We start from the raw sequence: 27757 nt of genomic DNA on the forward strand, positions 1-27757 counted from the left end.
CAAGAAGTTAATATTGTGTTTAATTTTAGGCACAGTATTGCCAATATTGTCTGTTTTGCTCAATTTCACCAACGGAAACCCATGTTTATATGGAATGTTGAATCAAGTATTTCTTTCTAAACCTTCTTTTTGCAATGTCTTTTCACTGTTTTTCTTCACTTACACAATAATGACTTTGATATTTTGGGGGGTAATTTCTCAGCCAAAAATTGATGTGTGATTTCATTTTTGAATAATTTAATTGACATATCATATCATTAATTAGATGAAAAATTATAATCACTTGACAGCCGTATAAGCTTTTATAAGTACTTATAATTTTTTATACATGTTACTTATTTTAAAAAAAAACACAAATCTTGTTTAGTCTTGTATAAACCCTTTTTTTCAGAAAAAAAGAAAAATGAGAGCTAGAACTTTTCTGTCAGCTCATCTAATTAATGCATTAAAGGAAAAAACCCTCAATTGCTCTCTGTCTTGTGAATAATGATGCAAACTCATGCTGTGCTGTATTTTGGAAGAAAAGAATACTTTTTTTCATTTAGTGTTTCCATACCTGTGTTGTTGCATTCTTGATCCCTCTGTACCTCCCAGCTTTTATCTCTCGCTTTCTCTGTCTGCCTCTCCTCCACGTCCGTCCCTCCTCTCACCCCCAACCTTCTGTTGAACTTTTTTTGATTCTCAGCTATTCGTCCTTTTGTTTTTCTTTTTTCTAATCCCTCTCTGTGATTCTAATCCGCCCGTAAACTCTCATCATTGGTGTATATTGCCTCTTGCTGTGTGCTTTGCTGTGTGGAGTCGAATTGACACTAAGAATCAGCACAGCATTTTTATTTACAATCCCAACCTCAGTATTGATGTTCATGGACGTTGTTTTCATCGCAAATCCATTTCATCCTGCCTCAAAGGAATTGTTACAGTTCTGAATAAGAAGATTGCATTTTGTGAACACATTCAAGTCAAGTCTGCTTTATTGTCAATTCTTCCACATGTACGGCACATATATACAGAGAATTGAAATTGCGTTACTCTCAGACCCTTGGTGCATACAGTTAACATTTAAGACACTGACAGTAGACGTTCCCGCATACAATCTCATCATGTCAATATGCCTCACAGAGTGGTGTGTGTGTGTGTGTGAACATCATCATCTCTATGGTACTACTGTCACCCTTCCCCTGGGTAAGACACTGCACACAGGGTTTAAGCAGATGGCAAATCTCTCTCCCTGGGGTATCATCAACTTACAGCCTTCGCTCATTCTCTCTCCTACTGTTTTATCCTTTTTTTCTTCTCACTAGTAGTAGTTTTTTTTCTCTGACAGACAGGAGAGAAAGGGACATCCACTTGCAAATTACATCTTTCCTGCTCCGACTCTCCTGTCTCTCTCATCTCGTCTGTCTCCATCTCTCCTCCTTAGCCCTCCCTGTGTAATTAACTAGGTTTCAGTAACAAACCTTTGGGCTTTGGGGTTGCTATGGTTACCTCTCTCTCCATACTGTTTTCTGTTTGTCAGTCTATCTCTGTTGCTAAATTGTGTGTGTGTATGTTTGTCCTTTTTTCAGTGGCTGTGTGTCTGTTTGTGTGAAAAAATGTGTTTGTCTGGGCTTACATTAACTCCATCTGGTAAATTATTTGTTGGCTCATAAGCTCGCCACTTATCATGCGTTTTAATGTCCGTGTGCAGAGGTGTAATGAATTTTAAATGGGAAAAAATAATCAGCAATATTATTGCTCATTTGTGTTTTAACTTCACTGTCTGATCTTGAAACTATTTTGTTTTCGTGCTGTTTTGTTGTGCAACCAGCCTCGTACTTGAACTCAAATGCTCAGTTTGATGCAAACATATGCAATTTTTCCTTTTTATTGAAATTAATATTGATAGACAAAAACATTTTTCAGTATATTGTCTATCATTCAGGTCTCGTAATGAAAAAGCTGCTCTATATCTACAAGTTAAATTTGTTCAATTGGATGAAGGCTTTCGTTTCACCTATGACACAGGCTCAAGACCCTGCTTTTTTACTGAATTGATGGAAATGTCAATTAGCACTTTAGATAACCACGCTCACGACTGCATTTTGTTTAGTTTACCAAGTAAGCAGAAAATTAAGGGAAATAAGGGACATCCATACAGTCTGACAAAGAAGCTTATCCACTATCTGAATGAATTACAGCACATTTAAAGGGGTCATATTATGAAAACTATTTATTTATATGTTCATTCATTCATTAATTCCTTTATATTATATTATATTATATTATATTATATTATATTATATTATATTATATTATATTATATTATATTATATTATATTATATTATATTATATTATATTATATTATATTATATTATATTATATTATATTATATTATATTATATTATATTAAAAAGGGTATATACCTGACCATTCTGTTTGGGGTCAGTAAGATTTTGTTTTTAACTAATTGATATTTTTTCTTAGCACAGACAGTTAGCAAGTCACAGTAAAGATGTTAATAATTATTAGCTAGCACAACTGTTTTCAATATTGATGATAGTAAGAAATATTAGGCTACTTGAACACAGGTAACACCTGTTTTTTTAGTTTAGTTTTTTGTTTTGTTTTATTGATTAAATGTAGATGGTGAGTATTAAACTTCTGTCAAAAACCTTACTGACCCCAAACTATTTTGAATGGTAGTGTATTAATATTGAGTTTAAGTCCTTTAACTAATTCTGATCATTGACCTTCCCCTTGGATTAAATTTGTATTGTCAGTTATTCAATAAGGCATTATTTTTGTTTTAAATCACTGTCTTTCTTGCTGTAATGTCACTGACATCTTCCCTGAAGAGTCTTCTGTTTTCTTTTTGTCTTTTCAGCTAACAAGACACTTCTGGGTGGAGGAGGAGGTGAGTCAATCCCCCCCCCCTCTTTTTCAGAGGCTGAATGAGACAAATCTAGACACCGCTCAAGTGGGAAAAGACATTAGAGGAGAGAAGCATCAGAGAGGTGAGAGGAATTAGAAGGTGAAAGAGAGCAAGTGAGAATCAGCAGGTGGAAACAAAGGTGAGAGAGCGAGAACGTATTTGTGTGATGGGAGCTGTTGTCAGCCTGAGGCTTTGCACTTTTCTGAATTTGAACAGACGATCTCTGATAGCCCCGTGAGTGAGAACAGAGGCGTTATTTGAGGAGCAAAAGAGCGATTAGAGACCCAGTGAGATGAAATGAGCGCTAAACTCTTAAACCATCTCTGATAGAGTGGCCCTTCCCTCCCAACGCACACACACACACACATGCCCACAAACACTGACAAGAGAAAAACAATTCATCAGCAGATTCTGAATAAAACAGCGGAATTAAAGAGAGACTGTGCTTTTTCGAAACCGTTTGCTCGCTGTGATGTATTAAAAAGTACTTTGATCTGACAAGACGGTAGATCTTCTCAGAAATACAGTAAAGCCTTCATATTTCACCCATCTATCTGTACATACACATATTCATCAAACAGTGAGCGTCTTTGGCATTGCAGCTGCATGAACAGTTAAGTCTTAACTAATATTTAAAGGACAAAAAAAGTACCAAGCTGCCATGGTGTTTTGGATATGCTACCATGGTAATTCTCTCTATTTTTGCACATGTTTCATGATAGTATTGTAGTGTTGTTTGTAAGAACAAACAGGGCAATACTGACATTGTTAGACATTCAACATATAAACTACAGCCCATCAAATAAGTAGTTTTCTCCTGAGGATCCGTAACTACGTCTGCAATTATCTCAGATTGCACTTTTAGTCATTAGTTACAGACCTGTAATGTTCCTGGTCTCAAGAGATTCTAAATAATGAGTGTGGTATGTAACAACTGTTTTTCCAATAGACTGTGCACAGTGTGAAATCACCTCTAACCTGAAATAGCAACAGTATCTATCTCATATCAGCACACCCGTTTCTACCAGACTAGCTGCTAAACCGTCTTGAGAGTATTAAGGAGAAAGTTCACCTAAAAATGAAAACTGTATTCATTTCTTTTTTGTGTAGAACACAAAAGAAGGTATTTTGAAGAAGAAAAAAAAATTGTTCCATCCAATACAATGAAAATCAAACCTTGTTTGGACCCCAGTGCTCTAAATATCTTCCTTAGTGTTCCACAGAAGAAATACATGTTTGGAAAGAAATGAGAGTAAGTAAATGATGACAGAATTTTCATCTTTGGGTGAATTATCCCTTCAGGACAGCATTCAAAAATAAAAAAACACACTTCTCTGGTATGCTTGTTTCTAATTGGCAAATTACGACATTCTGTGAGGCCTCTTTCTTCTCACATATATAAAATATGGTAATATGTGATAAATAAATGAACATAAGATATTATTTTGAATGATTTGAATGATTGTATTTATTTATTTTTTCTTAATTTTGTATCAAGATCATGTACAGTCATTATCACAAAGTACAAATTCTTGTAAATTACATAAATTATGATCCATCTAAATGTAAACTGCAATATTTCACACAACAAACAGACTAGCTGTCATGTGTGACACTATAAATAAGCATTGCTTTAGAAATGCCAACAGTGTCAGTAGCTGTAGTAATTGTATTATTTTGTGCTCTCAAATTTTAAAACTAACTACAAACTTGAAATGTGTAATGTTAAATCTAATATACATTACCATTCAAAAGTTTGAGGTCAGTTAGATGTTTTTTTTAAAGGGGTCATCGGATGCCCATTTTACACAAGTTGATATGATTCTTTAGGGTCTTAATGAAAAGTCTATAACATACTTTGATTAAAATTTCTCAATGGTAGTGTTAAAAACACCTTTTTTACCATGTCAAAATCAGCTCTGTTTTCAACAAGCCGTTTTTTAGTCCATGTTGGTTTAAATCAGTGGTTCTCAACCTTTTTTGGGCCAGCGCCCCCCTGCCCATTATTCAGGTACCTCACCGCCCCCCATCAAATAAAACATAGTCTAATTGTCTTCACTGACGCTTGAAGTTGATTATTATTTTGTTTATAATGAGAACTGTTATTATATTTACAGTAGTATTCAAATGTATGGGGTCATTACTTTTTTAAGAAATTACTTTAATTAAAGGATCCATTAAATTGATGAAAAAAAATTGTAACAGTGAAATACATTTTTGAAATAAATTATTTGAAAATAAGTACAATAACATTTATTTAAAGAGTTTTTAAGCATGTTGGCGATTTTCATTACTACAGATTTGGTGACGTTGTTGCCCCAAATTTAAAAAGACTTGATAAAAATTCCTGTTTAGAATATATCCACAGGGGCATTTAGTTTGTTCTTCCATTCCTGGCAGAGTGTGCGGAGTGAAGTGGGAGTGGAACAGCGTGATTTTTGACTGGAGCAAGGAGCCGATTTTTTGAAAGTTGCTCCGAGAGTGCTCCACTACCACTCCATTACGAGCACAATTAATGCAAACAGCCCATAGTATAACGGCATTTTATCAAGAATTCACACATTAAACACCATTAGCTAGTTTGACAGATATGTGGATCATACAAATCAGAAATAATGTGAAGGTTATAATGACGGCGATGAACAAGTGTGGGAGGTTATACGGTATCTCAAGAATGTTTGTTTGGAGCATGTGTATACTCAAAATTGATTGGGTGAATTCACATTTTAAACAGTTTATTGTACAGATAGCTGATCTCCGCTCTAAACTAATGGGCTGCTACACTGCACACACACAACACACAAGCTCGCACATAACGTACAGATCTCGCACACATAGAAACATGAGGAGAAATTTTTGCCGCTCCACATACTCCTGTTCCTGGAACTCTTGAACACCCTTTTAACTGCTGTGATATGCTTGGATGTTTTCAATTAGCATTCAGTGAAAAATAATAATATTTATCTCTTAGAAAATACCCTGTTTTTGAGAATATATTGAATTTCCTTTTTTCTTACATAATGGACATGGTAATGTTGGTCCGTAAATAGGCCTCCATGCAAATGGGAGAAATGTAAACCCTCCTTTACTATTTCATGATTTTGTGAAAATATTTCAAAGTTTGCTCACAAATACGTAAAAGAAAGCTAAGTAGAAAGATGGGAAACATATGCTCCTCATTTTCAAAAGTTACTATTTTAGTGCTGTCCTGATTTATATCTTTATTAGTCCATTAAATTTCAAATCTTGCTTTTTTTTGTCAGTGTGGTGTGCCAGCTATAATAATAAGAAGAAATGTTTCTTGAGCAGCAATCAGCATGATTTGTGAAGGATCATGTGACACTGAAAGCTGGAGTAATGGAGCTTTAGCACGAGAGGAAAATATCCAAAAAGAAAGCAGTTCTTTCAAATTGTAGATTTGCTGTTTGCTGTATTTTTTTCTTTCTTTTCTTTTTTTTTTTTTTTGATCAAATAAATGCAACCTTACTGAGCAGAAGATATTTGTTTCAAAACCACCTGTTTTGAATGGTGGTGTATATTATAGGCTATATTTTATTTGTATATATATAACCTATTTTAAAAGCATGCATTTTAACCCAAATATAACAGCCCACAGTAGCACATAAATAATAAAAAAAATATATGTCATTGAATGCCATATAACATTCATGACATATTTGATTTGACTGGACATGAAATACCATTATCATTAGTTTTCCAAGGAGCAAAAAAGCCACGTTAATATAAATTAGGCTATATTTTCAAGAGCTGTATAAACTCATGAAATTTGGCATTCAAACCAACCGCAGCCAATCGGCAAACAAACAGCATGTTTCTAAACAAGAAAAAACATACTGTGCTTTATCGTGTCTAAGTGTTTGCTATTGTTTTCACTGGAAATGAAATGGTTTAGTGGTGTAAACTAGCGGCTTAAACTAACTAGCACTACTACACCGGGCGCGAACGGCGCGATACGTTGCGTCAAAGCACACAGATCCTCATTATAATCAGTCGTTCAGTATCTGAGAGCGAGCGCTAAATAAACGGATGACGCGTTCTCTGCCGCACTCCACGCGCTTGCGCTACCGACAAGTTGACAAACGGATATCCAAAAACAATAGAAACCATCACGGGAATTCCAATGGTTTCCATTAAAATACCATTATCTTTTTGCAGTAAAACCATTACAAAATTCATTTTTGTAGTGTGTTTTGGGCATTTTTCCAATAGGATTTAACATCCCATCAATAGAATCCATCACATACCAGTAGACACCATTATAGTTTCCATTAAAACCAATAAAATTCCCATTATAACCATTAAATCCATTATATTTTCTATTGTGTTTTGGGCAGGGTTCTATTGTTTTTTTCAGCAGGGATAGAAAGTGCGCTTTGATGCATCCGGTGTAGAGACGGCGTTTGGATGTGGCAGACCATTTTCTTTTGCAAGTTTCAGCTCATACATCTTTAATGTAAACTCGCCTTAACCAAACACCCCCCAAGAACACCTCAGTGCCCCCCTTTCAAAAATATTGCTTCCAGCGCCCCCGATGCTCTCCGAACGCTGTTGAGAAACACTAGTTTAAATGCTAATGAGCTCTGCTCGCCCCGCCCCTCTCTTCCGTGGGGTGACGAGCAGCAGCGGTTTAATTTAGCCACGAAACTGGCTAACTAGTACATTATTAGGAAAAGCGATTTGCAAAGATTAATAAAAACCTTTAACTCACTTGTTCTGTAGGTGAGGCTGGATCACGAATGATACGTGCGAACATAGATGCATTTAGGCAGATCATAGATGCATTTAGGTAGATCAGGGATCGGTGCATTCACTTCAGAGTGAAAGTAACGTTAATCCTCTGCGTCTTCAGCGGCTCAGATGTCGGGAGTAAATGACAACTGCCATATTCATTATTACATCCAACAACAAAGCACCTCAATCGCTTAATCTGAGACATCTTGTCTTCCCCTGCACCGGAGCCAACACAATGGCGGTCAGACTGTTTAAAGCTCACTCAGGGCGGGTCTAAGGTAAGACGGCCTTCAATCAACTCTAGTGGGAGCGGTATGTACAGAACTACGTCATTCTGACAGGGCTCTCAGAACAGCCTGATTTGAGAAAGGGGACTTTAAAATAGGGATTTAAAAAATTTTGGATTTTTATAATAATAGGATGGATGTGTGCACACACTTCCAACACACATTTATGTTCAAACAACTTGAAAAGTGAATTTTGCATCCAATGACCCCATCAGAGGGATCAAATTAATGCAGTAAAGACATGTATTATATTAAAAGATTTCTATTTCAAATAAATGCTGTTCATTTTGAACTTTGTTAATCAAAGAATGTCTCACGATTTCCACAAAAATACTAAGCAGCACAACTGTTTTGAACATTAATTATAAGATTCTTGAGCAACAAATCAGCATATTAGACTTCTGAAGGATCATTTGACAATGAAGATGGAAAGACTGCTGAAAATTCAGCTTCACCATCACAGAAATAAATTACATTAAAAACATATTGTATATATTTCATAACACCGTTTTTATTGTATTTTGATCACATAAATGCAGCCTTTGTGAGCATAAGGCACTTTTGAAAGGAAATGGCAGTGTACATACCCTGTCTCTGTGAAAGGTGTGTGTGCATTTTTAGAGGGTATTGAAAAATCTAACAAATGTAATTTACTATAGTCGAGTGCTATGCAAATGAACAGAAATGTCCAACTGTTGACTCAGTATTTGCGCGTATGCATGTGTGTTGATTGTAAGCGTGTGCCGCTCTTGCTCTCTGCCTGTGTTAAGTGCCTGCCCGTTAGCTAATCAATACCAGTGATAAATCTGCACTTGAGAATCCTACTCATCAGAACCACGTCGCTCACACACAAACACAAATTCAGAAGTGCGCACTGCTATATATTGACCTGGGGGTTTTTTACGCAGTTCGTCAAACACAAATGGCAAATGCGATTGGTTTAAGCCTGACCTTCACCTCCCTCGTTTTAAACCTCAGTTCGTGCCTCTGCATGTCTTCCATCTCCCTTTTGCTCTCTCTGTTTTATTCCGCACCCATCCTTCTGTCTCTCTGCCCTAACCTATCACCTCTTCTCCTCACTCCCTAACACTCCAACACCTCTTTTCTCTCTATTTCTGTCGCCAATACGCAAACACATCGGGTTCCTCGCACTCGCACTCCCTCCCTCTCGTTTTTGTTGGCTCAGCTCCTGATGTTTGTTAAGGCAAACCTGGGTGATAATTAGGCAGGGACAAACTATACATCAGGGAGGACACAGCCTCAGAGCATTGCATGCAGATAGAGAGATGAGGGGTTAGTCTCTGCCTGTTGGTGTTTAAAGCAGGAAAAGCACTTAAGCTGAGAGGGCAAAAACAAGAGGATGTGTTTAAAACAACAGAGGAGAGAATAAAGAAAATAATGGATGAGTTAGGATGTGTTGTAAAGTCGTGTATAGTTTGTTTCGGATGCTATTTTTCAAACTCTAGCACCATCTATTCTCAGTCAGCATTTTTGATGCACTGCAGAAATCAATTTATTAAGTATTTTAGTCTTTTATTTAGTCTAAACATCCTTAAAACAAAATTTATTTGGAAAAATGTAACAAGACTTGTTTTCATAGAATATATCGTAAATTAGGATTATTTTTACGGAGTGTCTATTTGCCTTGTTGGCAAAGGCTATTTACACTAACTCCACCCACCAACGCGTGATTGGTTTAGTCAACAATAAAAAAGACATTCATCTAGTATTAGTTTCAGTGGCGGAGATGGTAAGGCGTGTGCTTTTTGACGCAATCGACCCGAGTTCGAGCCCGCCTTTTGTTGAACTTTTGTTCTCCTTTCCAAACCTCATATCGCATTGGAAAGGCATTTATTTACAATAAAAATGAAGGAAATAATCAAAAAAGTTGAAAATAAAAGTATCGGGTAGAGTAAGGGTAGGTGTAGGGAGGGCTTTATTGCCCCAATAAGATGGCATCCATTTAATAATTTGAATTAAAACTATAATTTGCATTCAATACGTTATTATTGTGTACTGTTTTATAATGTACTACAATACTGAGGTGCAGATAATTGCCACTATTTGCAATAAGTAGTATATATAGCAGAAAATATTGCTATTTTAACATAGTGTAAATAGAATCCATTACTATTTGCACTTAGTGCAAATAGCCGCTGCCTTATTTTTATTACCTCACTGGTAAATTGTATTAAGCTTAATCTACATTTACCTCACTACATTTCATTAGATTTATGCTTAAAAAAAGAACAACAAAACAATTTGCCAGTGCCATTAGAAAACTAAGCCTCATTCAAGATATACTGTATTCTTTCATCAATTAAGAAGCAAATCTATTATACAATAATATGATACAATATAATATGATAATGTGTATTTTTCTTATGGCATTGTCTTTAAGCATAAACGTCACAATTTAGTTTTTTTTTTTTTTTGCTTTAAAGCAATAAAACATATGCATTTTAAATGCATTTTCAAAAATAATTTATTCATTGTTAAAGTGAAATTACTGAACCTATAGGAGCCTGATAAAAATGCTAATTTTAGAAGAAAATTTCAGATGGTATTTTGAGGCTTTTGCATCTGAACTGTTCATATATAATACTTTCTATAAACCTTAAAGGATGTTCTGATATTTTTACTGGAAAACAAGACAAAAATACTGAATAATAAAACTACTTTGCTGTGTACGAGACACGAACTGAAAGGTAAAAATACATGGAAAAAGAAGGTGAATAAGGAAGGAAGAAAGAGAGGCTGTGAGTTAGTAGGTGATGGAAAATAATTCATGCTGGATTTTCTACGTTCACGGTCAAATGGATCATACTTGGAAATGGCACACATAACTATAGGCCATCAAAATGTTCAGTTTATTACAGTGGGAGACATCAGTCCTGATGCTCAGAGCTGAGAGAGCTCCAGATTGTACAAAAGGACACAGTGACATTAGAGTCTCTTTGGGGGGTTTGTTGCGTTTGTGGTGTAATGTTGCATTTTGGCATATGGCTCCTTTTTAAATCTTCTTCAAGTCTGTTTGTGAGATTTCTTTGCCCTGTTTTTAGCAACCTGGAAAGCCACACATGGATAAGTATTGCTTGATTGTTTAATTTTTTGAGTGAGAATGTGTGTGTTCTGTCTTCCACTTGGCACTGAGTGGAATGTTGGTATTCTGGTTGAAAACCCAGAGCGCCGGACAAGTGTTTAGAGAGAGATGTGCTTTGGTGTCGAGGGATTTGTGACACAGGCAAGCAGATGTGCCAGATCCAATCAAATGCTCTTACTAATGGCTGCCATGGTGACCAGCTCAGCCAAAAAAATGGTGGGTTTCAAAAACACTTGTTAGTGCCACTCAGTCCAGGCCAAAATGATTTGATGGGAAATTGAGGACAACTGTTAATGAATGCTTTTGTATGCAGAAATTGTGTGCGTGTGTGTGCTTGTGTGTGTGTGCGTGCATGTGGTTAGATGTTGCGTGGGGTTGCATGTAAGGAGCATGTGTGAATGATTAATGAAAAAAAAGCTGTGCATGCAATATAGGAAAATATGATATGTTTTTTCCATGTCACAATCCCCTTGTCAAGTAAGCAAGAAGCCAATTAGCACCTGCTAACAAGATGTCTGTGTAATATAAAAAGTGTGTGAAAAAGTGTGTGTGCATGCATGTTGCAATTACACAGGAAGGCAAACTATTCCCAACAGGCGTACCTCGTCACCACATTCGCATCTTTTCCCTTATTCCTTCCTCTCATCCTCATTTCCTCTGCTCCAAAGCCCTGAGTACAACTTCCCTCTGTCCCTCCGTCGCTCTCGGTTTTTTTTTTCTCCACTTCACTCTCTCTAAGGTGTTTCTTCGGTATATATTCCCTATCTTTCTATCTTTTTATCACTCTATCTCTCACTCCTGCAGATTCTGAGCACATATCAGCAAAAGTGCCAGGGTGCTGAAAACCCTTGAGTAAAACGGTTATGGCCCTCAAATTGCTGCCCTCAGTGCTATGAGAAATCAGATTATTTGTGTCCTCAAATGATAAATGGGGGTTGAGTTTGTAAAAAATACATCAGCATTACAGTGTTTCTCTAGGGGAGAGTGGGGTAAGATGTGTCACTGGGGAAACCGTCTCGCCCTCACCTTAATCTAGTGAACTGAATTGTCATTCAATATTATTATTAGGAAGAGCTCATCATATACAGCTGCCTGCAAAGCATATTTATCCAGGTTGAAAAATATATAACATACATGTAGTTATATTGCAATGGAAATACATACATATATATATATATATATATATATATATATATATATATATATATATATATATATATATAAGGAGTTCAGATGGAAAAGCCGCTTGTGTAGTCTGACATTTTCTTAAATTGAGCAGTTTTATCAGGCTCATATTTATGTTCAGTTATTTCACTTTAATTACATAGAAAAAGGACCTATACATTACCATTAGAGAAAAATTTCTGAGCCTAAACATAAAAAAAAAAAATGCTAATTTTAGGTGAAAAGTTTAGCAGGTGCTGAATTCTTCATATACTGTGTATATATATACACACACGAGTTGACGAGTTGAGTTTTTACCAAAAAGTTCTATTTTGGTTTAATCTGACCATATGACATTCTCCCAATCCTCTTCTGGATCATCCAAATGCCCTCTAGCAAACTTCAGACGGGCCCGGACATGTACTGGCTTAAGCAGGGGGACACGTCTGGCACTGCAGGATTTGAGTCCCTGGCGGTGTAGTGTGTTACTGATGGTAGCCTTTGTTACTTTGGTCCCAGCTCTCTGCAGGTCATTCACTAGGTCCCCCCATGTGGTTCTGGGATTTTTGCTCACCGTTCTTGTGATCATTTTGACCCCACGGGGTGAGATCTTGTGTGGAGCCCCAGATTGAGGGAGCTTATCAGTGGTCTTGTATGTCTTCCATTTTCTAATAATTGCTCCCACAGTTGATTTCTTCACACCAAGCTGCTTGCCTATTGCAGATTCAGTCTTCCCAGCCTGGTGCTGGTCTACAATTTTGTTTCTGGTGCCCTTCGACAGCTCTTTGGTCTTGGCCATAGTGGAGTTTGGAGTGTGACTGTTTGAGGTTGTGGACAGGTGTCTTTTATACTGATGACGAGTTCAAACAGGTGCCATTAATACAGGTAACGAGTGGAGGACAGAGGAGCCTCTTAAAGAAGAAGTTACAGGTCTGTGAGAGCCAGAAATCTTGCTTGTTTGTAGGTGACCAAATACTTATTTTACAGAGGAATTTACCAATTAATTCATTAAAAATCCAACAATGTGATTTCCTGGATTCTTTCCCCCCATTCTGTCTCTCATAGTTGAAGTATACCTATGATGAAAATTACAGGCCTCACTCATCTTTTTAAGTGGGAGAACTTGCACAATTGGTGCCTATATATAGGCTATATATATACATATGTATATATGTATGTATATATACATATACATACATACATACATACATATACATATACACACACACATATATATATATATATATATATATTAGTAATTAGGACATTTACATAGGCAGAAATCTTTTTGCATTTTTACAATTAAAAAAATATTTACTGCATTTTTTATGGATGTCTTCTGGGTGCAAATTTCTCCCCAAAATATGGTTAAGTATACACACATACACACACACATACATATGTATTAAACATAATGAAATATTTTCAAATTTTCAGTGGATGGTGCCATTCATCGTGGGGCTGGTCCTCTGTTGAGGAAAGAATGTGCCACTTTGAATGGCTGTGAAACGGGGGAGGCCAAGATCACCGGAGCCTACGGTCTGCCTGCAAAATGTGAGTCGCTCATGAAACGCATCAATCATCATACAAATGGCATATAAACATCAGTCTGAAATGTTTTGAACTTCGTAATGTTGGATGATGAATGCAGAATCATTTGGTAGCATTAAACCTGAGCATCTTTTCCAGTACGTTGGATGGATAAGGCAGAGAGCAAATCTTGCATGTGTTTATGCTTGATAGCTTCAAAGTCAGCACCATACTTCTGTAGAAACTAAATTACACTTGATAAATGTCATAAAGTACATTTTGTGCACGGTTTTTCATTTCCCGTCTTACGATTGTAAGCAGGTGTTGTGCAACCTCTCTAGCGAAATGTCAAACGGTTGCGTACATGTTGCATGCTGCCATATGAATAAATGAATAAACCATCAACACAAACCTTTTTGCCTATCATTCTCTCTCCCTACCTCCCCCCATCCATCTCCCTCCCTCTCTTTCACTCTTCCAGAGAGTGTTCAGTAATTATGTAGTCAGACAGTGTTTACAGAAGCAAGCGCACTTTAATTTATTCGCACACTTAGCAGTAATTTCCTTGTCTAATTTATGATCCCCCCCACCGTACCTAGCTGTTCGGAGACAGAGATGCACACGCTGCTGATTCTCCAGCCACCAACCCCCCACAACAAACACACATACATTCACACACACAGATGCACATCGATGATTTGCCTCACACTCTAGGCTATGTTCTTTGTTAGGATTTACTTAGTCTTTAGTTGATTTTTCTCTCCAACTTTGTGTTTTTCTTTCTCATCTTCTCTCTTTGTACTGTACTATACTGTGGGAAGTAGAACAGTAAATATCAGCAGTAATTGCAGGACTTAAATTAGTGTTTGAGTCCACCGCACACTGCTTTTATAATGACTGATCTGATTATAAGTTATGTACGAACAGGTGTTTGGGCTATTTGTGATTTATGAGCTGTAAAATGTAACATTTAAAAATTTAAATTTTCTGCTGGTGTGGGTTCGAGTTCATTACTCGAACCCACTCTCTCACTAGATTACCCCACTCTCTCACTAGATTTTTACATTTTCTGAAATTTGTCTATGCAAAATTGGCTGCCATATATGCTTGGGTCTTCAGCCAATCTCCAACTGTTATGTCTGGGCTTTAAATATGACTCAGGTCACTCCTTCAGTGCAAATCTATGGTGTTTTTTCACCCATTATGCCATTAACCGGATTGTAAATGCACCGGTCGGTCATTTAGAAAAGTAAGAGCAAACCTCTGCTGAACATGCTGAAAGATTTGAAATGTCAATCAATCATATCCATTGAAAGAACTAGTTAAAAGCGATAGTTCACCTTCAAAATTAAATTTGTCATCATTTACTCACCCTGATGTTGTTCTAGACCCATACATTTTAAAAAAGCATAAATTTAATCTGTTAATTATAAAAAGTGGCTGCATCTCTTCACAAGACTTCAACAAAAATACTATCCGATTCATATGGATTTTAAAAATATTGTAATTTGTCATTCACACGTTATTTTAGGGTCCAAATCTCGCTGTTAACAAACCTTTAACTATAACTTTTGCCTCAATAAACTCCTACTTTGCTGCTTATTCATAGTCAGGCCATTGTTAAATTTAGGTGCTGGGTAGGATTAGGGATTTAGAATATGGTCATGCAGAATATGTGCTTTATAAGTAGTAAGAAACAACTAATAAGCAACTAGTTGGATAGTGAGAATTTGTCTCTATTCTAAAGTGTTACCAATGTGCCTTATGGGTTTGGGACAACAGTGCAAAACGTTTAATTTTTAGAGTTATTTTTTTTAAACCATCAAAGCTGAATTATATAACCTTTTCAGCATTTAAATACTTTCTCCTATCCTATCTCAACTTAATTTACAGAGACAACTGTAAGTAGATGTTATGCCATTCATGGTTATTTTTCTCGAAGACCGTAAATATTATGTCTCTGTGGCGCTATGAAAATTCCCCTATTGTTGTCTTACACGACAACACTCACTCAACCAATGGCGTGAGTTGGGGGCGGGGCTGTCAGTTTGTTGAATCAAAGGTTGATGTGGGCGAATTTGGAAACCTTTTTTGAAAACAATGTTTGTTTTTGCAGTTCTGTTCGGTGGCATAGAAATTATATACTTCAGCTTGAACCCAAAGTATGCGTGATACTATTGGAAAGCATTTCTAATTACAGGCAAAAGCCCCTAAATGAAATCTGAGATTTGAGTGTTTGTATAGAGTATTGTCATGTTTTGACTGCCTGAGCTGCAGTTTGCACATGTGCTCGCACATCTGTTGCTTGTTGGATGAGGATAGGGGAGTGTATGTTTGTGTCTTAAAGTAAAACAGAAGTATAGTAATAATACATCCTCTGCCCGGGTTGAGGGGGTGAACTAGAAACCCAGTGGATCTCATTGGTGTATGAAAGGCAGAATGTGCAGCCTCTGCCAGTCCCTAAGCCCACCTGTGTACCAATACAGCCTTGACTAGGGACGCAACCATACAAAACAACCATTGCTAGGGGGGAGAAAGAGAAGAGTGCAGCATATTTATCAATACACACATACACACACTCTCCCTGAGCCTTCATTTCCCTCTGTGGCCAATTAACACTAATTAAAATCCACACAGGCCAATCGAACACCCACCCTTCTCTCTTGTTATTTAACTAATCCCTTTTTCTCTCTCTCTCCCTCCGTCAGTCTTTTGCTCAAAGACTGGATGGATAACAAGGTTCAATTACTTAATTATATTTATTAAACAATCCAATGAAATACAGTGTACGTTTTTAATGACCTCAGATTCCAGACTGTTATTCTGAATGAATTTTGGGCCGCAGCTTTCTGAAAATCACAGCCTTTTCTTGTCAAAACCAATCGGTTGAAAGCCAAGGTGAAAGGAGAGCGATCTATTGTGCGGGTCGTCGTGCTTGATCAGCCGGTGACTGCTGGTATATTGTAACTCAGCTCTCAAGCAGATTTGAATTTGAGAAAAAGGAGAGAAACACAAAAAGTGAGTCAAACACCTTCGGACCTTTCAGATGATAAGCAGTTTGTTTTAGCTGGCTGCCTTTTTTAAACCGACGCACCTGCTGCAGAATGGGGATATAGTTGTGCACAGTGATTTTTCTCCAGGGGGTTTGGTGGGAGAGTCCAGGGCCTCCCTTTGTGCACGAGACAGGAGACTTGGGTTTGGTCTGGATGAGTGAACAGTGAGACTTGGTAACGGAAAGACAGACAACCTTTCACTGAGAGGGAGGGAGAGGAGGAAAGAGAAAGGTGAGCAGGCAGGAGGAAGGAGGGGGAACAAACAGAGGAGTGATTTAGAGCTTGATAATAGCAGTTTTGGAGTAGACTCATCGATACGTTATGGGTGTTGTCAGGCTTTGGTGTGTAGTATGGGAGCTGTGTGGGGAGAAAGAACAGTGTGTTTTCTCAGGATCAGGAAGCTATTGGGAAATAAAATGGGTTAGAAGACAGGCTGTACGGCCACATGCACGCTAATGCTGTGACCCAGCATATATTAAAGAAAAAAGCCGCAAAACATATTGAAATATGATGCATAAATAATCTTGAAAGAAAATAAGTGGTGTATTCAAATAAGTAAATAATAAATGTATCTAAAATTAATAAGGGGCAATAAAATACTAATACTATAATCTATAAGAATTTTGTGCATTTATTTATTTATTGAAATATTAGCATTATATTGGCCCTCAATTAATTTTAGATACAGCTATGTATTATTATTATTAACAAATTTAAATACACCATATAGTGGCTACAGGACACTATAGTTAATTTATGTAAGTGAGGATAGAAAATAAAGAAAACTGTGTCATATTATACCCAAAAAATTCTTCATACAGTGGACTACCAGTAAAGTAGATAAAAATTTGGGACCAAAAATTTGATTTGACACTTTGACCTGACCATGTTTTGTTACATACTGTACCTTTCTGTCAAAGTTATCTGACATTATCAAGATGAATTTGTTCTGACACAGTTTAACTCTTTTGAGTTCTTGTCATATTTTATTAACAATTTCTAAACTATAGCAAATAAACTGTGATAATGTGAGAAATGTTGAAGGTGTCTGAATAAATTTTGGTTTGACTGTGTATATATAAATCACTTGTTGCTAAGTAGATTTTATATACTATTATAATTTATTTACAAAATACAAGTGTCTCTTCATAGATATGTCAGGTTTCAATGCAAATGTTAAATAACAATATACATGCATGAATATGTAATTCCTTTATTTTTAATTTTGTGTTGAAACCCTGATATGCATTAGTAGTACTCAGACACTGTACTTTAGATAGACTTTACAACAAGTATGAAAGCTAACACATCCAATTTACATCTTAAATTATCCATTTCAGAAAGTATTGTTTACTTACAAGGTTCTGAATCTACATTAGGCTACATTCTAAACTCTGAAGAACTCTGTAGAAAATGTTAATTTCTTCCCCACACACACTCTGTTGTAAGTGTGCTTGTGTGTGTTTGTTTTAGAGAGCAAACAGGAACGACAGTGGGAGAGTTGAGCAGTGCGATATCTGAACCTCCTGGCAGTTTTTTGTAGTTTGCTTTAACCTCCAGCTGCACCTGTGTCTGCGGTGATTATGTCATCCTGTCTCTCTTCCTCTCTTCCTTCTACACCCGCTTTAGCAGATCACGCTGTGCCACAAACATGACAGTACCTTGTGACACTGTACTTCCAGTCAAACATATGCCCACTGTTCTCTGTTGTTTTTTCTTTCCTGGCCATTGTTTCCTTTTGCACTTCATATGCGAGTGTCTGCAAGCCTGGGTGTGTTTCTGTGTGAGTAATGTCTCTGCCCGACTTGATGTATGATAGTGCTGCTGGACTAAACAAACAGAGGTGGATCGATGCTGTAAACACTGCAGAGTGCAGCGGTAAATAAACGCAGCTGGACAGCACGCAGCGCAGAGAGGTGTCGGGGAGGGAAGCGGGGGGTGGGTGGATGAGGGAAAGAGGAGTGGGAGTGTAACTGATGGTGGACTGCTGGACGTCCAAAGGACAAGCAGGGCAAAGGGGAGAGATTGAGGACATGCCACAGATGTGACACGCAAGGACACATGACATTGAGAAGACAGATGGATGGATGTTTTAGACAGAAGGTAGACAGAAAAGGAGGACAAGGGAAATGGACACGACGCCTGCGGTTGAGCTGAGTGTCAATGGGAGGAGGAAACAGGAAATTGAGATGAGAGGGTGCAGGACTGAGACAAGTGGGGCTTTAGTAATTGAGAAACAGACAGATGGCAAAGATGGGAACAACAAACAGAAAGTGCAGTTATTGTAAGTGCACAAGAGGAGAGCTTATCAAAAGTCTAGACAATGCATAAATAAGTTTGTGTGACGCATCAGGGGTTCTTCAGCTTTCTTTTACTGAAGGCCTTACAAAAGCTTTCTACTGTATTATTTTTTTCATTTGGTAGCTTTTATGTGTAAAACAATTGCAGTACAGACATTTGTTATAATGATTTAAATAATCACATTCTTTGACAGAATTAAACACTCTTACATTTTAGATTTAAAAGCAAAACATCTTGCATAAAATTGATAAAATTTTTTAACTAGAATAGGAAATTTAATGCTCTTGAGCTGTTTCCTGTTACTCTTATTAACTTGTACCATGGAAACCATAGAATCTGCAACAGTTCTTAGAATCTGCCATGACTACAGTTATTACAGTAAATAGTTGTATCATGCCAGTAAAAAGATTGTTAAATCAATTACGCAGTTCGAAGCTGATTCCATATGAACGTACTCTTTTATAAATATTATTTATTTAAAATAATTGCAATCACTGTGGTGTTGTGCCAGAAATTGTTGCTTAGTATGATAAAAGATTGAACGTCACCTCTGGTGTTGACAGCATTTATCAGTACAGCAGTTACTGCAATGAGATATTTCAATGTTGTGGAGTAATATATCATCATATATTATCATACTTCATCAGACGAAACAAGCCAAAAGACCCTTCCAATAGCAATCTATTATTTCTGTAAGTAGGCTGCACTGTAATACAAAGGCCAAGATCTGTCAAGGCCAATATTACTGATATTGATATACTGATACCATTATTAAATGGAACAATTTTGCTATTGAGGATAAAATAGGTCATTTATAGTGCTTTTACATATTTGTAAAACATTTTTTTTTAACATTCAATGTAGACCTAAATTCTAAATCATCCATTTTTGTGTCTTGTGTTTTGTGTCCATTATAATTCCAGAATATGCGTAGATTGCAATCTTTTAATTTAGATAAACTGTAAAAAAACAAATCACTTTTTAAAAAAAATCACTTGTTAATAAATGCATTTACATTTTTAACATACAGTATGATTTACAATACTGAATTAAAAGATGGAAATCTGGCCATAAATTGAACTGAATCAATATAACAATCAAACTGCACAGAAGTGTAGACTAAACAAGCGCTCTTGTCAATTTCAGTTACTGTAAAGAAGTAATTGACTTTTTTTAAATATATTTTAAAATGTACACTACCATTCAATTGTTTTGGATTGGAAAGTGTTTTATGCTCCCCAGGGCTTTATTTGATCAAAAATGCAGTAAAACAGTAACATGTTAAATATTATTACAATTTTAAAATAACTTTTTCCCATTTTAATATATTTTTATATTGATTTTCTCCTGTGATGGCATTATAAATGTATTTACTGTCATTTCTGATAAATGTAATGCATCATTGCTAAATAGAAGTATTGATTTCTTTAAAAAAAAAACAATCATCTTTGTGAATCATAAACAAATTTATATTTTAGAAACATGTATAGATAAAATGGAGTGATACAGACAGGAATTTAGAGTTATATAACACAATCACATATTTTTCTGATATTTTTGTATGACTTCTCTCTGTCTTTGGCTTTGTCTCTGTGTTTCACAGATGTTATTCACACCGTGGGGCCAATAGTCCATGATTCAGTGGGGGACAGAGAGGAACAAGCACTGAGAAACTGTTATTATAACTGTCTGTACAGAACAACTAAGAACCACCTGCGGACTGTGGTGAGGGTCTCACACACTCATAACAGATTCAGACTTGATGTCTTGGCTGGGATATAGCTACTTGAATGCAGTTTTAACAGCCCAACGCAATCTCGAACCTTACACACTGGTTGCACATAAACTCAGGTACATACAGTTAACATGTTAAACTCTCACCCTGTATCACTCACATGTCACAGCTGCGTCAGGGTATGAGAATCCAAATGCCAGCAATCCAGTCATAACACAGCGCATAACTCGCACTCCACTGATGCCCTAACAATTTTTATATGAATCTACTAAAACAGTTGAGAGCCGTTTCAGCTTTATTTCTTTCAGAGATTGATTTATTGAAGACAGGTTACTGCATGTATAAAAGATTTTAACACAGTGCACCAGCAAGGATAAAAATACACACAGGCACCACTAAGATCTATCATTAAGGTTCTCAGGAAGGAGTGCTGCAGCATCATAATATCTTATGGGGGCTTCCTGTTTATCTTTATGTAACTGGTGTTCACTGTGAAAAAAGACCTTTAACCAAAGTGTTATTATTAGGAATAGTTCATCTAAAAAAATGCTCATAATTGACTCACTCATTTCCAGTTATATTTTAGTAGTATTCATATACTTTTATAGTATTTATTAGTTTTATAACTTTAGTTTGTTATAATTTTATGTGCTTTTGTTATTTTTATTAGTTTTTGTATTGCTATATATTTAATACAATTTTATTCCAGTTATATTTAATTAATTTAGTACTTCAAATTATTTCTTAGTTTTGTTTAATTTTTCTAATACTTGAATTTAATTTCATGTTTATTTCATCTTAATTTTAAATGACTGAAGTTGTAATTATCAAAAACTAATCTGGTCATTTCAACCCTGCATAATTTTTTCCATCAAACACAGAAGTTGTTGTTGTGGTAAATGTTCTGACTGCTCTTCCATATGTTATAAGTGCAAGGAGGCAGCTGATAATTGAGCTCAAAATGAACTTAAAAGTATCATTACAAGTCCTCTGTTAGCTTTGGAACATAATGAAGCGAACGCAACAGTCTTATTTTGTTATTTTTATGCTCAACATCCCCCATCCTCATTCACTTTTATTGTATGGAAAAGTGGCAGCCAGGACTTTCAGCAAAGTAGCTCATGTTCCATGGAGGAAAGCAAGTCATTCAAGCTTTGGAAGAACATGAAGGAGAGTAAATGACCGAAATTGTATTCCCTTAATTGATTTCAAAGTGCTATCCATACGTGCTGGGGTTTGCAAGACACAAAGTGGTACCTTAGCAGCAAATGCTTTTAAAACACCAACAATTGTCTGTGACTCGGTCCATTTGTTTTAAAGTAAAGCTTTTGTTTTTAAGGCCCTTAATTCTAGGGCGCAAGTGGCTTGTTGTCATTAGTAATGGATTGTATCTTTAATGGGTTGTAATTAATCAATTTTCATTCACCCTCCCTTGTAAAAGCTGTTGCTTTGTTGTGGTTTTGTACTAATAGGTCCAGCAATAAGTGCTTTGTAAACCTTAATTTATTTTATTATAATACAACACATTTATTTAAAGAAGCATTTAGTGGTTCATACACAGATGATAAAACAATTAAGTCTATATTTCTTTTTATGTCTCTTTGATGTTGCTGTCTAGGCTTTTCCCTGGATCTCTACTGGAGTGTACGGTAGGTGCAAATTCCATCTTTTAATCTCAATCAATGTTTACTTTTCATCTTTAATTGCTTTGTCGTACATCAGTTATTTATTTTTATATGTCCTTTGTATTCATAGTCTATAAATGACTGTGTGTAATTGATTACAGGTTGGTTGATTTAGAGTTTTCAATGGGCTCATTTATTATTAAAACCTATGATCATCCATTAACCGCATTTATGAGCTAACATCAATGGTATTCATTCCCAGTATTTATGACGCTCTATCTAACCTAATCAATGGTACGTTTATGAACCTCGGCTATGATGTGACCTCCGTGCTCATGCATGTGTTCTTATTTGTGGTTGTTTATGTAGCAGGAACCTCATTTTAGGAATTCTGGGAGTGGATATCACTTGCAGTAGTATGAGGGATTTTCAGATTAAGGGTGGGATTAGACGGTCAGATTAGGAGAGATTAGGTGCGAGAGCATGTCACTGTGATTATAATCCCCCTTTTTAGCTATACGTGTCGAGATTAAACTCAAAAATGAACCCGGCAAACAGCTTCAGTTCGAAAACAACTACCATCAAGTCCTCAAGCAGAAAATATGGTGCCGTACATCGGTGCTGACGAGGTGTGAACATGTTGATGTCTGATGCCTCTTGGTTAATCATACAAATTAGATCATTAGAATCAAAGTAATGTGTATCTATAAAAATTATCAAGGCTGTTTTCATTTACTTTGTGTTGGGGATGACAGTTTAATGCATCAGTGATTCATTTTTTGATTCATTATAAAAAGAAATTCATTTTCTGATCTGCCACAGTAATGTCTTATTTATCTTTATTTGAGTGCAAATGATTGTGGTTATTTATTTAGTCAATTAGCGCATTATAATTTAAAGAGATAGTTTACCCAAAAATGAAAATTCTGTCATTTTCTGTCCTTTCGTCGGAACACAAATTAAGATATTTTTGATGAAATCCAAGAGCTTTCTGACTCTCCATAGACAACAACACAACTGAAAGGTAGTAAGGACGCTGTTAAAATAGTCCATGTGACATCAGTGGTTCAACCATAATGTTATGAAGCTGCGAAAATACATTTTGTGCACAATCAAACAAAAATAATGACTTTATTCAACAATTTCTTCTCTTCCGTGTCAGTCTCAGCTGCACGTTTACGAGAGTACCATGCCGCTTGCGTGTGGAAGAGAAGAAATTGTTGAATAAATTCATTATTTTTGTTTTCTTTAAATACAAAAAGTCTCATAGCGCCATAAAATTAAAGTTGAACCACAGATGTCACATGGACTATTTTAACGATGTCCTTACCACCTTTCTGGGCCTTGAATGTGTCGGTTGCATTGCTGTCTGTGCAGGGTCAGAAAGCCCTCGGATTTCATCAAAAATATCTTAATTTGTGTCCTGAATATTAAGAAAGGTCTTTCCGGTTTGGAATGACATAAGGGTGAGTAATTAATGACAGAATTTTCATTTATGGATGAACTATCCCTTTAAGCCTTTTTTAATAATCATGTTAATCGATTAAAAGTATAAATGTGATGTGTAGTGTGTTCATGGGTTGGATGATGTGTGGTGTGCTGCAGGATATCCCCCTGATCAAGCAGTCGAAGTTGCCCTGAGAACAGTGAGAGAATACCTGGAGCAAAATCACGAGAAGGTGTGTGTCATTTCCCTATTGGTGTTCTTTTCTTGCTATTGTTGTTATTGTTTGACAAGGAACATGCCGTGGCAAACAGATGGTGGCTGCATAGGGACATTATTTTCTGAGTCAGCATGCACACACACACACACGCACACACAAATATAACCTCGCAGTTTTAATTGGTTCCTAACGGAGCTTGCATAGGCTTCGCAGAACAGAACAAATACAAAAAAATCCACAAACACATTGACACAATCTCTGGCCCCTGTGACTTAATGTGAGCCTAGAGTAAATTTAACAGGAAATGAGCCATCAGGATGTCTTTGACAAAACTTCTGCATGTCCCATACTGCAGCCGCTCTCTCTTTCTCTCTCATGCTCGATTTTCCCTGGTCACATCTGTGTCTTTTTCCCCCTCTCTCATCTCTCACTGATCTGTCTCTCCTGTCCTGAGCTTTCATCTCACTCTGCGCTGCGTGCTTATTTGCTCTTGCCGTCTTTTACGCTACAGACATACAAAATGACAGAGACAACCTAATTATAGCACACTAATTAACCAGCGCTTTGCTGCTTGCTAACCCTTCCACTTTCCATATGCACCCAGAGAATACTACAGAATGGAAGAGAGAAAGCACTTTTATAGTTTTGAAATAATTTTACTTAGCTTTATATTATTATTATATTTTGAATTCATTCCATTTATTCTATGTTTACTGTTTATAAAATTGCTTGATGTGTAGCATCAGCAGAAAATAATCAACAGTACTTAAAAAAAAGTTACAAAATATGTTTAAATACATCTAAGGCTATGTTTTTTAAGACCACATTTTGAGGGGTAACGAAAAAATTACAGCAAAAGGTCACATAAAATTAGGCGTTGTCTCCACGTCAAAGTGATTGGCCAATTACCCTGTCAATTTGATAACGCCCACCTATCATGATCGCATTCGCAGCTGGTCTGCAAATCGACCTGAATGCGTCAGGCTGGTGAAAATTGACTGACTAATTAATTACAGAGTGAACAACTCACCCACTTCGACAAAGCCACTCATGTCTGGATCAAAATTAACTTGAAATGATGATGATGATACGTGAGTGAGCCATATTTTAGTAAACACTTAGCTTAGTTAAATTAAATTTACACCTCCATGTAACCTTCATGGCACCTGCAGTGTTTCCTGAGGATTTGATGGCTAATGATTCGAAAAGAAAGCAACTATTAACAAATGAAACTGCATAAAATGTTTTATGCTTCTGAAACATTTTTAAAAACTTTTCAAATTACATTCTGTAAATAGTATGTTAATATAAACAAACAAAAAATATTATGGTATTATTTTCTTATCGATAGTGTGTGGTAAATAGTTTGCCATATGCTTTTAACCCAGAAACCATGTAAACATCAAATGGATCATTTCTGTAGTCCATTACATATGTGCATGTTTATAATGTTACAAATGCTTTGGCAATGTAAAGCATTATTTTGAATCTGAATCAGACAGACAAAGCGACACTGGATGAGTGTGCCAGAGAGGGAGAGACATTTGGCAAAAGGCAATGAAAAAAGACAATGCTAGAGACCAAAGAGAGAAAAATGAGAGCGAGAGAGATTTCAGCGCAGAGTAGGAGTGCTAGCTGGATGCAATGATGTGTTACAGGAACATGATTAGAAGCAGGAACAGCCCACCTGCCCTCACCACTGTTGTCATGGAGATGGAGGTTCTAGGATGCTGGCACGGATCGCGATGTATTCTTTTTATGTTGTTGCCTGCCATGAAGCATTTGGGACTGGTGCTGGTGTTCTGTCAAGGACAGTTAGGTCACTGGCACTGCGCCTCTCCGGCTAGAAAGACTCAGACATTAGAATATGCTAAGCGATTGCACCCAAGTGGTCCTTTTCAGCAGACCGTCTCTTCAAACAAGACTGAGAGGCTACAAGTCAAAAATCAGTGAATTGGACAAATGAACCTTTTTCTTCAGTTGCATGGATTATTTGAAGTTCAGTTCATGCCAAAAATAATAACGTAGTGATTATATAATAATCAACTTATTATATAATAATCATCTTATAAAGTAGGTCTAGAAAGATTATTTTCTTTCCTTTAACTTTAATCACAAGATTTGAAGCAAATTTCTATGACTCTAGAGAGTGTAGTAAGGATGAAGGAGCATATTCGTTTCATTTGGATGAAGTTTGTGATATATTATTACAGGTATGTTCTCAGTTGTGTTGGTTTCTGCTGTGCAGCAGCAAAATCATAACTTGAAAGTGAGATTCTCTACGGTCATTTATTTTTTATTTCTTGTCTCTTTTTCGGTTTTAATCTGCTCTCAGCTGGACCGGGTCATCTTCTGTGTGTTTCTGAAGTCTGACAAAGAGCTCTATGAAACAATGTTGCCTGCATACTTCCCACGAGGTCTGTCATCACACACGCTTGTTGGGTTTCCATGTTTTATTGGGACGTATAGAGTGAGTATACACTGTGTATACTCTATCCCCTAAAATTGACCTCACAGAGAACTTTCTTCATTTTTACATTTAAAAGAAAAGGTATAAGATGTTTTCCTTGTGGGGGCCAAAAATGTCAGGTTTTACTGTCCTTTTACCATCTAACATATCTCACGCACACCCTTACACTTATAGTGAGTTCTTCCAAACATTATTCTTTACATTTTGCATTTTTAACATTGAGATAGCAGATATATAATTATTTAAAATTCATAATCACCCTTGATTTATGCTTTCTAAACAAACTGTACCCAGTGGTTCTGCACTTTATCAATATGTACATTTCAAAAGCTATAAATGAGTATTGTTCACCTCAAAGTCTTCCATATTAATCCTCCTGCAGTGCGAGGACAAGTAATAGTCCTGACTGACATTTTTTTCTGTGTTCTGGGACACAGAGTACAAACTAGTGCAATTTGAAGTTATTCTTATGTGATGGCTGTACGCTTGTAGTTAGGGCTGATAACAAACCAACACTGACTACATTAGCATTTTTAATGGAAGCTGTGCTAAAATAAAAAAATGTAAAATTTTACCTTGCAAAAATAAATTAATTAAAAAGCAACACACTGACTAATTTAGTATTTCATATTACTAAATATTAAACACTCCCAAACATATTGACTAGTGCTAATATTTGCACCTTTTTTTAATGTAAAACGTTGAACAATTCTTGCACTAATAATCACAGTTATGACATGATGTTATTGAGATCTCACACAGTGGCTGAACTCCAAACATTAGTGTTCATGTAAATGTCCGTTACTGTATGTGTGTGCTCCATTAGACCTGTTTTTCACCTCCAGGTTCACCGCCAAAGAGCAAATTATGAGAGGATGGCATAGTTGCTGTGGAAACACCACACAAACTGCTTTTCTGTCACATCACTGTCTCGCTTTTACCTGATGCAGCCCCTACAAACAACAACAACAGCTGCCCGACACCACCTGATTTATTCATATCATCAAACCAGTGCTACATGGAATTTGATGATTGCTATCAGATCATATTGCTATTGAATTTGTGTTAATATTAATAACAATGTGGGCTTACAAGTGGTAGTTCACACAACAATGAAACATTTACTCACCCGCATAGAGTCATACACAAAAATACTGCTTT

The 27757-nt window shown here is 36.4% G+C and overlaps 1 protein-coding gene across 1 annotated transcript in view; it reads left to right on the top strand.

Annotated features, from left to right (window-relative positions):
• macrod1 (mono-ADP ribosylhydrolase 1) overlaps positions 1 to 27483 on the top strand; it is a gene marked incomplete at its 5' end in the record, with an annotated part of 54697 nt that extends 27214 nt beyond the window's left edge. Inside the window, 7 exons of the mRNA XM_079438970.1 lie at positions 2865 to 2894; positions 13656 to 13772; positions 20706 to 20827; positions 22456 to 22486; positions 24068 to 24141; positions 26462 to 26543; positions 27442 to 27483. Coding sequence (XP_079295096.1) covers positions 2865 to 2894; positions 13656 to 13772; positions 20706 to 20827; positions 22456 to 22486; positions 24068 to 24141; positions 26462 to 26543; positions 27442 to 27467 — 482 coding nt within the window. The 3' untranslated portion in view covers positions 27468 to 27483. The remainder of the gene's footprint in view (positions 1 to 2864; positions 2895 to 13655; positions 13773 to 20705; positions 20828 to 22455; positions 22487 to 24067; positions 24142 to 26461; positions 26544 to 27441) is intronic.
• Between the last annotated feature and the right edge of the window lie 274 nt (positions 27484 to 27757).

Source organism: Barbus barbus (assembly GCF_936440315.1).
Source record: "Barbus barbus genome assembly, chromosome: 17".
Classification (NCBI taxonomy): domain Eukaryota; kingdom Metazoa; phylum Chordata; class Actinopteri; order Cypriniformes; family Cyprinidae; genus Barbus; species Barbus barbus.